Source organism: Papio anubis, chromosome 2 (assembly GCF_008728515.1).
Source record: "Papio anubis isolate 15944 chromosome 2, Panubis1.0, whole genome shotgun sequence".
In the NCBI taxonomy this organism is placed as follows: Eukaryota; Metazoa; Chordata; class Mammalia; order Primates; family Cercopithecidae; genus Papio; species Papio anubis.
The window spans coordinates 142268411-142282021 of record NC_044977.1 but is presented as its reverse complement, the minus strand read 5'-3'; the positions used below and the strand labels follow the sequence as shown (position 1 = coordinate 142282021).

The window sequence follows — 13611 nt, the reverse complement described above, 5'->3', positions numbered from 1 at the left end:
AGTGAGTCACCATCATTTTGCAAGCTTCTACTTAATCCACTGAAATATATTACCTTTTGAGGCTGTGTAACAAAGTGTATGACATTTACCTTATTACAACTTTAAACAAACTCTACAAGAAATTCAGAGAACTCTTGGCAGATTGCTTATCCTGAAAGACAATAGTCACTGACAAATTCTTAACCTCTCTTAGTCACTTGGCCAAAAAACTTCCAGGGATAGCACCAGATCAGGCCAGCCTACTACTTACACATTTTTTTCAGCTGTCATTTTCATTGACTACCCAGAGTGAAATGAAGATGCACTCTGCTTTGGATTGGAGAGTGGTTGTGGTTGGGGGGATGGGCAGAGAGATCACAGCAACTTTCTCTAAATCCAAGGCTAATTCCGCTTTTGCCCTTGTTCACAGGCAGTTCTGTGCTACTCCAATCACTCCAAACACAATGTGTAAAAGCAATTTTTTTGTTTTGCTTTTGTTTCAGGGTCTTTTTCATCTAGTTTTCCTCAGATATTAGGCAAGCTTAGCTCTTATTTCATATTTTTAATAATCGCAGTTGATACTGATCATATACCATACGTATGTGTGTATATATTCATAAACACAGTTTAGAAATTATGTAGGGCTGGGCATGGTGGCTCAAGCTTGTAATGCCAGCACTTTAGGAGGACGAGGCAGGCGGATCACTTGAGGTCAGGAGTTCGAGACCAGCCTGGCTAACATGGTGAAACCTCCACTCTACTAAAAATACAAAAATTAGCCAGGCATGGTGGTGGGTGCCTGTAATCCCAGCTACTCGGGAGGCTGAGGCAGGGGAATTGCTTGAACCCGGGAGGCGGAGGTTGCAAGTGAGCCAAGATTGTCCCACTGCACTACAGCGTAGGTGACAGAGTGAGACTTTGTCTCAAAAAAAAAAAAAAAAGTCATGTTATTACATCACATACTTGACTCCACCCGCTACTTAGAAGTCAAAGGACTAAGCACATGTACAAACTATCACTCAATAACCCAGAGAAGACCAGCCGTGGCATAAACGACCATCAAGTCTGTTTCAGAATCTCAGCATTATACCAACCTCAGAAATACAAAAAGAACTCCTTGAACAAGATACTAACAGCCTTGAGATGGGGAAGGAATAAGAATTGGTCACTGGTATGAGTCAAAGGGTTCACTATAGTAAACTTCATCCATCACTGTGTATTCATTCTTAAAGCTCTCTCATAGCAATCAAAGCATCAAATATTAGTGCCAAAGAAAGGCTTGATTAAAGTTTTAAAATTGTACATAGTCTTTTGAACTAAGGCTACTCTACTAAAGAAATATAGGCTTTAAAATGAAATCTAAGTCAGTTTTTTAGGAGAGGAGTTTCCCTCACTGGCAGTGCAGGCAATCCTGAACCAAGTGGTCAGGCTGGCACAACCTCCATCTTTGATAGTCTGACCCTATGACCTCGATGGAACATTTCAAGTTCCAGCTTGGTTTCTCCTGAGGAATGTAGTTATCTTAGGGTACCGCAATTGAAACAATCTCCTCTAGTGTTTGAGAATATATTTTCCTGTGGGGTGTAATGTGATAATTTGAACTAATGTAAAATTCATGACATCAAAAAGCTGGAACAATGTGAAAGGAAGAAGAGCAGGTTTGTGATTTGATGGTATTTTAGGTTAACAAGTTTAATGTAATAAAACTCCTGACACAATTTCCACACGATTGATTTGTCCAGCCCACAGCTACTTCACCACACAGTTGCTAATTACATCACTGTGCTGTGTGGTCATTATGTCACCCAGCTGGGAGCACTACGGCCTACCAGCCACTGTTCACTTTTCCAGCTTGCTTTTCCCAAGAAGACAGAAACTGCAGACCACCTACTTCACCAAAAGTCACTCTGTTCCCCAAGCTTCACAGCTTTTCTCTCATTTATCTTAGTGTCACATCCCAAAGGGCCTGGCTCTGGACTATCTGACTCGGAGTGGCCAAGGAAGGGACTAAGGGTCTGTGCCCAGGAGTTGGCTTCAATCCTGCAGATTCAGAGCAAAGTCACCTGTGTGTTTTATGGTGGATGAACTTCACCACACTCTCCTCCGCTTCTGATCCCTTACAATTCCAACACCCAGAGACTCACTCCCTGCTTCCAGCTCTCCGTATCTGTGAAATAACCGTGGAAGGACACACACCATCTCTCTCTCTCTCTCTCTCTGTGTCACACACACATACACAAACGAACACACGCGCGCGTTGGGCACTGTGACTTGGTGCCGTCTTCGGCTCCAAGCTGACTTACTTCAGGAAGTATCTCTGGCCAGTGGCCGTGAAGGTCATCTCCCAGCCCGGGGGCAGCGGCAGCTCGTCGGTCACGTCGTAGGACTGCTGGCGGAGGTGCGCGTGCTGCTGCGCGGGGCTACCCGCAGCACCCGCGCCGGTGCCCAGCTGCAGGGACGCGGGCGACGAGTGCGAGCGGACATGCTGGGCACCCCCAGCCAGTCGAGGCCCCGGGTGGCCGCCCGAAGAGTCGGTGCTGGACTGGCGCGAGTGCGAGCCCGAATCAGGCTCCTTGAAGAAAGACTCCGGCAGGATCTTCTTCCGCCACGAGCTAGGCTTCGGGTTCATGACAGAGTTGAAGAGGGCTTCGAGGTCTGTGTCTAGGTCCTGCGTGACGTGGATCACTTGCTGCCCAGGCGGCGGGAGCGGAGGGGGCGCCGAGGCCGGATTCATCTTCTGCAAAAAGAAGGTCAGATCAGTCTTTTATTTAAAGTCGGAGGAAGTGGGTAAAAGGGTTATAGGGTGAGAGGGCGAGATGGTGGGAGGAAGAATAGAGGGAAAAGGAAACGAGGAGACAGATAATTGCCCGCCTGGAGATCCCAGACACTCAGCGGTAAGACCAGCAGGATGGGGGAGGGGTCCCTCCTGGCCTCGAGAATTATGCAACTTTCTTGAAGCAAAGAAGTTGCCGGGAGGAGGAGAAGGAAGGGCGAGGGGTGGAGGGAGTAACTGCACTCGAGGCTTGCTGAACCGCAGGATGGCAAAGGAAAGGTCGCAGCTTTCCGGGACAGGCAGCCCCCCGAAAGAAGTTCAGCCCGAGCCAACTCCACGACGTCTCGACTCCGGAAGCCTGGGGAGCCTGGAGCCCTGAAGTGGTGCCGGGTGAGCGCGCGAGCTCCAGCGGGCACTACCTGGGCGGGCAGCGAAGCTGAGCCTGAGCGCGAGGCGGCCGCCGTCCCGCCCGAACTTGCCGTCGGGCCTGGGTAGCTCGGGTGAGTCCCGAGATTGCGGAGCTGGAGCCGAGGCTTGGCTGACAAATCCTGACCCGACTCGGTGCCTGGCAGTCTAGGGGCTTCGGCTCTCACATCCCCCGAGCTGGCCTAAGGAGCTCGCGCTGGGCGAAAAGGAGGCGCAGGAGAAGCAGACAGCGCGGCCGCAGCAGCTCCCGGACTGTCCCATAAACAAAGTTTGGAGCAAACTCCCACCCCCAGGAAAGAGGCGGGACCGAAAGTTGAGCTGTTGAATTATGTATGACCTCCTAGTCCCGAGCCGGCCGGGCCCTGCTCGCCCCTCCTCTTCCTCCTCCTCCTCCTCCTCCTCCTCCTCCTCCCACTCCGGCTCCAGAAAACCCTGGGCGTGATGGGTACTTTACTGGGTAAGAGGAGACGGGTGCCCCCCACCCACTGCTCCCGGCCACGCGGACCTCTCCCGCGGAGCCCTGCGTCTGCGTTCCTTTGAGTTTACCACGGACTTGGGGCGGGATCAAAGGGAAAGTGGCCTGAGCCTGTTTCATCAAGGGCTTGTGGACCGAAACCAAGGCCGGGGGTGGCGGAGGGCACGCGGATGAGGGGCTCAGGCCTAGGAAGGGCCGGTCCTGGACACCGCGCCCTCCCCTGCAGCCAGGCGCCGAGGCCGGCAGCACCCGGAGCGCCGCGCTGACCAGCGATTCTGCCCGAAGGCCGGCGCGGGTGCGCCCCGGCGTGGGGAGACTCCAACAAGGCCAGCCTTTCCACGAGAGGCTGCTTAGCTCTTGTGACCATATTTGGTCTGGCGAGGAGGCATCTTGGCTGCCTGGCTCTCAATTGTCTGCTAGAGCACAGACGGTGCCCAGAAAGTGCCTCTGTCACTGGAGATGCGGCTTCGCCAACGGGTGGGTTGTAAACAACTTTCAAACCATTCATCAATCCTTAATTTCCTCTACGGGGGTGACTCAGGCCACTAGGGATTGAGAAGAAACCGGGTCAAAGCTGGGTGCTGGAAGAGAAGAGCAGTTGCGCCCCCCTCCCCCGCAACATCCGTGAGGGTTGTGGGAGGATTGGAATGTCCCTGCCGCCCTCCAGGGAGCCTGGAGCTGGGATGGAACCCGAGCAGGTGGCTGGGAGTAGGGAGGGTGCGCCAATGACCCGAAAAAAGCCACCCACCTTCCCACCGACTAGATCTGGGCGAGGGGTGGAGACCCCCTGCCTCTAGCTAAGGGAAGAAGGTCAAGCCTGGCGAAACAGCTGCGGGAAGTGGGAGGAGGCCTTGCCCTTCAGAGCAGCTCAATTTCTTTTCTCTCTGGTTCCCTTTCCACTGAAGGAAAAGGGTGGGGGGAGATGGCGAGGTAAGCCAAATTCCAGGAAACCCCTACCCCACCCCATTTGATTCAAATAGGAGTTTATTAAGTAAATCAAATGAGACAATGTAAAGCACTTCGCACAGCACCGGGCTGATTACATAAGTGTTAAAACAGAACTGTATGTTCTTCAAGTTCACGTATTGTGCCTTAATTTTTCTTTTTTTCTTTTTTTTTTTTTTTTTTTTTGAGGGAAGTCTCGCTCTTGTCCCCCAGGCTTTAGTGCAATAACTCCATCTCGGCTCACCGCAACCTCCGCCTTCCGGGTTCAAACAATTCTCCTGCCTCTACCTCCTAAGTAGCTGGGATTAAGGCGCCTGCCACCACCACGCCCAGCTAATTTTTGTATGTTTCAAAAGTAAAGACGGGATTTCACCATGTTGGCCAGGCTGGTCTCAACTTCTGACTTCAGGTGATCCACCCGCCTCGGCCTCCCTAAGTGCTGGGATTACAGGCATGAGCCACTGCGCCCGGCCTCCCTTAATATTTTTATAGGGTAAAATAAAGTCAAAGTTAAAATCTGGAGCTGCCTTGAAGGAGAAAAGTTTAAGGAAAAGACAAGGCCACTGATAGTTTTGCCTCGGAAAAGGTAGGAGAATGTTGGGGCCACTTCCTGAATGGCTACATCCATACCCAAAACAGAACAACACCCACCAAAGTGAGCCACCTCACCTGTTATCTGTACTTGGAGGTGTGCTCCAATTCCAGACTCCTCACAGACTGGAAAAAATTAGGGCCGCCTTAGATGAAGGCAGGCATACATGTATCATCCTTTTTTTTTTTTTTTTTTTTTTTTGAAATGGATTCTCACTCTATTGCCCAGGCTGGAGTGCAGTGGCATGATCTGGGCTCACTGCAACCTCCACCTCCCGGGTTCAAGCAATTCTCCTGCCTCAGCCTCCCGAATAGCTGGGATTACGGGCACCCACCACCACACGTGGCTAATTTTTGTACTTTTAGTACAGATGGGGTTTCGTCATGTTAAACAGGATGGTCTCAAACTCCTGATCTCCAGTGATCTGCCTGCCTTGGCCTCCTTAAGTGCTGGGATTACAGGCATGAGACACCACTCCTGGCCATGTATCATCTTCAAACGTAAGCAGAGGACAGCTCCTTTCAGGAGCCTTTGAAACCAGATGTTTTCCGTGAAGCAAGTCCTCTGCCCATAGGACTGGCAAAAGGAGAGGGAAAGCTAGTACAGGTCACTCCTTGGAAAGTAGAGTATCTGCAAGCTACTCTCAGAAGCCATCACAGTTGCAACAATGGAGGAAATAAGCTATCGAACTAGAGGAAGTGACTGGAACCTAATGATAGTAATTCAGAAGTCACAAGGCTGACTTGATGATTAAAGGATGAAAACTTGAGGCCAGCTATACTCCAGGAAGGTCTTCACCCCAGAAGAAAGGTGAGAATCAGGGTTGGAATTGGATGAGCAGTGAGAATCAGGATTGGAACTGGATGGGCAAGGATGCAGTCTTCATTTCTTTCCAAGCTTCAAGAAATAGATAGTGCAACAGATGAAGTACATGTCTGAAACAGAAATTGCCCTTAACACAGGATAACTGAAAAACTCCCAGTTCTCAAATAGCATATAAGATGTAATAGTGAATAATTCAAAAGATTTGCTGTTGTCCCAGCCATTCTAACAATAGCTTCAGATTAAATAACATTTACAGGTGTCTTGTATGTATCAGGTACTGCCCATAAGAGGCAGCACAGTGAATAAGTGTATAATTTCCGGACCGTGGCCGGGCGCGGTGGCTCAAGCCTGTAATCCCAGCACTTTGGGAGGCCGAGACGGGCGGATCACAAGGTCAGGAGATCGAGACCATCCTGGCTAACACGGTGAAACCCCGTCTCTACTACAAAATACAAAAAAACCAGCCAGGCGAGGTGGCAGGCGCCTGTAGTCCCAGCTACTCGGGAGGCTGAGGCAGGAGAATGGCGTGAACCCGGGAGGCGGAGCTTGCAGTGAGCTGAGATCCGGCCACTGCACTCCAGCCTGGGCGACAGAGCGAGACTCCGTCTCAAAAAAAAAAAAAAAATTTCTGGACCGCACAGGATTCTAGGTGAAAACACATACTTGTTTTATTTGTTGATATGTGATTTAGAACACAATCTTTGAAGCTGGCTCTACCCGCTACATTATGCCAGTAGCTTAGCATTCCTAAGTCACAGTTTGCTCATTTACAAATTGGAAATAATATTGTGGTAGTCTCTCTGCTACATTGCAGCCTTTCAATGGCCCAGCCTCATGTTATCAATACCTTTATGTAGCCCCTTCCACTTAATCTGGACTGGGCCAGTGATTTGCCTTAACCAGGAAAATGCAGCAGTGAAGTTGTGCCACTTCCCTGCCTTTCCCATCCCATCTCCTAGGAAGGCATAGAAGCTTCCAGTTTGTACTTTTAGGAGACCTGAGCCACTAAGAAGTCCAGTTACCCTGCTGGATAAACCACATGGAGAAGGAAAGGCCCTGAGATACTTGGAGAGTGGGAAAAGTCCTGCTGCCCAGCACCTGAGCTGAGCCCAGCCTCAGCCAACCCCACTAGCTGACTGCAGACACATCAGTGATCACCAATAAGACCAGCAGAGCTGCAGAGCCAAGCCCAGCCCAGATTGCAGAATTGTGAACAAATAAAATGGATGTTGCTTTAAGCCACAAAATATTGAAATGTTTTTGTTTTAAAATGCAGAATGTGCATTCTAAGAATAAAAAAAAATGCAAATAAAGTCTTTTTCTTTTTCTTTTTTTTTTTTTTTAGACAGGATTTCACTTTGTTTCCCAGGCTAGAGTGCAATGGCTTAATCTCGGCTCACTGCCCCCTTCACCTCCCAGGTTCAAGTGATTCTTGTGCCTCAGCCCCCTGAGTAGTTGGGACTACAGACATGCACCACCATGCCCGGCTAATTTTTTTTAGTAGAGACAGGATTTCATCATGTTGGCCAGGCTGATCTTGAACTCCTAGCCTCAAGTGATCTGCCCACCTTGGCCTCCCAAAGTGCTAGGATTATAGGCTTCAGCCATCATGCCCGGCCACAAATAAAGTTCTTCACACAAAGCCTGCTTAACATACTAAAGCACTCAACAAATATGGCTGTTTTGTCTCATGGAGACCTAAAGATAAGAAAACTGGATCGATGAGTTAGAAAGTATTTTGTCCAAATATATACAATGAAACCATGTAAAAAAAAAAAAAATCCTGAGATTCAGCCCAGGGTTTGTAACTCTAGACCAGAGCACATTCTCCAGAGTGCATCCTGTGTGTGGAGTTGCTCCCTGGTATTGCCATTTTAAATCCTGTGATACCGTTTGTCTGACTATCTCATAGAGAAACTCCACAGCTTTTATAAGATAATCAGTTGAGAGCATACTCCTGCTGATAGATATGTAAATCTTTCCATTTGCAAACACTTTCCAACAAAGTCCATCGCCTGCTTCTAAATCCTCCCCTCAACACACTTCCTACTGAAGCTTCTCTTGAGTCATCCCTTTCTCTTCCCTCTGTTCACATCCAATCAGTGTCAAGTGCTATTGGTTCTTTCTTCTGGTGTCCCCAAAAATCCATACTTCGGCTCCCACTCTCAGGACAGGACCTTATCTCAAAATGCTTGAAGTGGCCTCCTAACTGGTTTCTCTGCCTCCAGTCTCTGTTTTCTGGTCTCCTTCTTTTATGATGTCATTACCTAGCTCGGAAGTTTTTTTTAACAACTGTTCACAAGTATATAAGTCAAAGCTATCAATCCAGCACTAAAGGTTTCCCAACACACTGCCATCTTCATAGCTTTCTGACCCTGGTTCTTACATGGCCCCCTAATAAAGTGTCTTTCTCCCACTTCAGCCAGGCTCTGACCCAAGCATATTTTGCCTAATTCTTTACTACACTTATCTGAACTCTGCTATTTGAATTCTGCTCAAAATTGTCCTCCAAACTCCACTGACAGGCGTTTAGTAATCTCTCCCTTCTTCCTAAATTCTCCTTGTTCTTGTCTTTTTCACTCTTTCCACGTGTAATCAAACATGTAACCAAACACTGCCTTATACTGTTTTTTGAGACAGAGTCTCACTCTGTCGCCCAGGTTGGAGTGCAATGGCGCAATCTCAGCTCACTGCAATCTCCGCCTCCCAGGCGGAGGCTGAGATTCTCCTGCCTCAGCCTTTCAAGTAGCTGGGATTACAGGTGCCTGCCATCACGCCTGGGTAATTTTTGTACTTTTAGTAGAGATGGGATTTCACCATGTTGGCCAGGCTAATCTCGAACTCCCGATCTCAGGTGATCCACCTACCTCGGCCTCGCAAAGTGCTGGGATTACAGATGTGAGTCACTATGCACAGCCTATATTGTATTGTAACATTCACCTCAGAATCTCTTGCCTCCCCAGCTGGATTGTAAATAGCTGCAGGGCTAGAAGCAGATTAAATTTCTTTATGAGGCCAGGTGCAGTGGCTCACGCCTGTAATCCCGGTACTTTGGGAGGCCAAGGCAGGCAGATCACCTGAGGTCAGGAGTTTGAGACCAGCCTGGCCAACATGGTGAAACCCCATCCCTACTAAAAGTACAAAAATTAGCCATGCGTGGTGGCGCGCACCTGCAATCCCAGCTACTTAGGAGGCTGAGGCAGGAGAATTGCTTGAACCCAGCAGGTGGAGGTTGCAGTGAGCTGAGATCATGCCACTGCACTCCAGCGTAGGCAACAGAGCGAGATTCCATCTCAAAAAAAAAATTTCCTTATGAAACTGCTCCTAAGAAGGCCACAATTCCTTGTTGAGAGCATAATGACCCTTAGATGATTTTGCCCATTCCTCTTTCAGCACCCACTAGTGTACTATGAAGTTTGTTAGATAATTTCTCACCACTCACTACAATTTCAGCTACTTCTGAACTCTTTAGCAACTCTTTAGCAAGATTGCAAGCTCTTTGAGAACAAGTCTAAGAGAACTTCACTTTCTTTTTATTTTTCCCATGCCTGACAAAGTGTTCTCCATGCAGGAGTGTTCCGTACATGCCTAGCCCAGTGGATTTTGCCCCTGCTATTCATTCATCTGCCATTTTTGTCTCAGGAAAACCTCAGCTGCTTTTCTCAGCCCTACCTCTGGGTTGCTGACTTGGTCTGAATGACTGATTCCAGCAAAGATGTACAGTTAGAAACTTGGTGGGGTGGCTAAGTTAAAGGACTGTGGTCCCAGAAGCCCTTGGGGCAGAACCTGCCCTGACTTGCTGAACCAGTATGGAGAAAATTCCCAGAGCCAGGGTTGGGTCGCCATTAGCAACTGAAGAGTAGCAAAACGGACAAGGACCTTGAATAGATAAAGGTTTGAATAATGGGGAGTCCAAAAAACTATAGAATAAGGTTAAACTTTATTTCAACATGAGGATAAGAGTTGACCAGTTCCTTGACAAATCAAACGTGATACTTGTGTTTTCATAATTTACCATATCCCAAGTGTCTAGCACAGTGTCCAGCACGTAGCAAATATGCAAATACCTAAATAAAAAATAATTGGTGCTGCCACTCATTTCTGCATTTACTCTTTCGTTGCCATGCTTCACTTTGTTCTTAATAAATGCATCACTAGCATGATGATAAGGAAGATAATTTTGATGATGATGATGATGATCATGGAAGGCACTATTTTTTTTTTTTTTTGAGACGGAGTTTCACTCCTGTTGCCCAGGCTGGAGTTTAATGGCACCATCTCGGCTCACCGCAACCTCCACCTCCCAGGTTCAAACGATTCTTCTGCCTTAGCCTCCGGAGTAGCTGGGATTACAGGCACGCGCCATCACGTCTGGCTGATTTTGTATTTTAGTAGAGACGGGGTTTCTCCATGTTAGTCAGGCTGGTCTCGAACTCCTGACCTCAGGTGTGATCCACCCACCTTGGCTTCCCAAAGTGCTGGGATTACAGGCATGAACCACCACGCCCGGCCAGAAGGCACTATCTTTTGTCTGATGTTATCTAGTGCTTTAGTAATGCACTTGGGCTAGAGAAAAAAAGGGATTTTTGATATTTAATCTTTACTTAACTTCAGTACCTTATGTAAGTTATTTATCCTTTAGTATTTTTGCTATCATTTTGGGGCAAGGGACTGGTGGAAATATTTTTAAATGGGAAATAGTAAGTAATAGATATTTTCCTAGAAAATAAAAATACACTTCTGAAAAGGCTTAACAATATACAGTTTGGTTTAGAAGCTAACTATCAAGCCATATTGCAGAGTTGCTCATTGCACCATGATCTATAATGGTGGGAAATTAGAGAAATTAGAAATTTCCTTTCTTTTTTTTTCTTTTCTTTTTTTTTTTTTGAGACAGAGTCTTGCTCTGTCACCAGGCTGGAGTGCCGTGGCGTGATCTTGGCTCACTGCAAACTCCGCCTCCCAGGTTCAAGTCATTCTCCTGCCTCAGCCTCCCAAGTAGCTAGGTTTACAGGTGCCCACCACCATGCCCAGCTAGTTTTTATATTTTTAGTAGAGATGGGATTTCACCATGTTGGCCAGGATGGTCTCAATCTCCTTACCTCATGATCCGCCCCCCTCGGCCTCCCAAAGTGCTGGGATTACAGGCATGAGCCACTGTGCCCGGCCCAGAAATTTCCTAAATATTTAAGAGGAGAATGGTTGAGTATATCTAACAGCTTAACATATGCAATGAAGTGTTTTATAGTTATTTGAAAGTGTTTATGAAGACAATGTGACAACCTGAAAAATGTTTTTAAGAATTTTTATAATTTTAATGAGAAAAATTCAGAAACAAAGATCTGTGAATACCATCATTATAACTTTGTTCAAAAACATGGGAAAATGAATGAAAAGGTGCTAAAATTATATTTTAAAACTATGTAAAAGTAAAAAGATAAATATTTCTCTTTTTGTGCTTAGATCTGTATATATGTGTAACATGATAATGGTGAATCATCACTCTCAAAAGTACAAACCATATTATTAGTATTATTTTGGGTGTGAAGAGAGAACTAATTAGCAGTGTTTGGGGTAGGGGGAATTTCAAGGTGCTCAATATTATCCTTCCATTCAACAAATACAGTACATATTTTTTGAATATCCATTGTGTGCAAGGCCAGAAGTGATCTTTCAAGCTGAGCTTGGAAGAGTTTGCCACCTGATTAGAACATTTATTGGTTGACGATTTCACTCAACTCCTCCCTTTACCCAAATAAGTCACAGATCTGGTTACACCAGCTGTTCAAGCCACTGCTCTTCCTTGTCTTATTTTTCTTGGTGACAAGAGACAAGTATATATGAGCTCTACTATTACCTCTCTGTGCATTGTCCAGACACAAGTTAGGACACTTTTCATGCCTGGTTAAAAAAGTTAATTTGTGGTTTGGAGCCAAGGAGAAGACAGCCCTCCAAATCAAAATAGGGTGGAGAGAGGACCTGAGTTTAAGAAAGCCAGTGCCTGTGGGCACCAGTTCAATTCACACATGCTTAAAAATGGCTAAATTTTCTTTAAAAATATATATTTCTAGATAATCTTAGATAAGATAGTAGATTAATTCTCATACAGCATCTGCCACACAATAAATCCTAATTTGACCATATGACTGAAGACATCTCAATCTAGTTATGGTCATTAAAAGCTGTTAGTATTTCAACTAGGGCAATAACAATAAATCATATTTATGTAATATTTTACAGACTACAAAACAACTTCACATGTACAGTCACACATGAATCTCATAGTAACCCTGTGAGAATGGGCAGATAAGTCTTACTAGAACTATAGTACAGATAAGAAAACCAAGGTTTAGAAAAGTTTATGTCTTGCCAAAGGCCACTGATTTATAATAAGAGTACAAGGACTCAAACCCTCCAGTATCTCTCGGGCTTTCAAATGATATTTCTTCTACAATTTCCTAACAGAATCAGACTCTTAATTACTTCCTCCTCTGTGAGCATACACAATTCTGCCTTTTCCTTTAAAGAGAGGGAAAGAGAGGCTGTTTTTAAAGGCATTTTTCCTCCACTGACTTACAGTGTCATTTCACAAATGTTTTGTCATCTAATGGCCATACGATGCACAGAGGCTCCTCAAATTTATATCGAAGCTTAGTTGTCTCCTCCCTCGCATTAAAGAAATAAAAACTTACATGTGTTGGAGGTACTGAAAATTCAATCAAACCCTGATTTTGGAGCGCTTGTGTGTATTAAAGAATCCTTCTGTGATGTGAACCATCATTTCTAATCACTATGAAGCAATGGGTCTCTACTTTTTAAGAGTTGTATTCCTGGTCGGGCGCAGTGGCTCAAGCCTGTAATCCCAGCACTTTGGGAGGCCGAGACGGGCAGATCACGAGGTCAGGAGATCGAGACCATCCTGGCTAACACGGTGAAACCCCGTCTCTACTAAAAAATACAAAAATCTAGCCAGGCGAGGTGGCGAGCGCCTGTAGTCCCAGCTACTGGGGAGGCTGAGGCAGGAGAATGGCGTAAACCCGGGAGGCAGAGCTTGCAGTGAGCTGAGATCCGGCCACTGCAGTCCAGCCTGGGCAACAGAGCAAGACTCCGTCTCAAAAAAAAAAAAAAAAAAAGAGATATATTCCTAAAATTATTTTGTAAACTGTTCATTTGGAACTCAATGCATTTTGCTATAGGAAAAGAAAAGTCTTACTAATGGGGCGCGGTGGCTTGCGCCTGTAATCCCAGCACTTTGGGAGGTCGAGGTGGGCGGATCAGGAAATCAGGAGATCCTGAAATTAGCAGGGCATGGTGGCGGGTGCCTGTAGTCCCAGTTACTAGGGAGGCTGAGAGAGGAGAATAGAGTGAACCTGGAAGATGGAGCTTGCAGTGAGTGGAGATCACGCCACTGCACTCCAGCCTGGGCGACAGAGTGAGACTTTGTCTCAAAAAAAAAAAAAAAGAAGTATGAAAAAAATCTTACTAATGCTGTCTAGGCAACCCAGCATCCCACTATACTCCAAATTCTTGGAAGCCCCCAAGTCTCAGTCTGTCCTGATACTCTGGTTGAGTCCTTCTAGATTTAGAGGTATCACA

At 46.4% G+C, this 13611-nt stretch overlaps 1 protein-coding gene across 1 annotated transcript in view; it reads right to left on the bottom strand.

Annotated features, from left to right (window-relative positions):
* Nucleotides 1-3508, bottom strand: part of WWTR1 (WW domain containing transcription regulator 1) — a 141331-nt gene extending 137823 nt beyond the window's left edge. Inside the window, exons 1-2 of the mRNA XM_003894965.4 lie at nt 3172-3508; nt 2283-2716 (exon numbers count right to left, since the gene is read on the bottom strand). Coding sequence (XP_003895014.1) covers nt 2283-2713 — 431 coding nt within the window. The 5' untranslated portion in view covers nt 2714-2716; nt 3172-3508. The remainder of the gene's footprint in view (nt 1-2282; nt 2717-3171) is intronic.
* Nucleotides 3509-13611: the final 10103 nt, after the last annotated feature.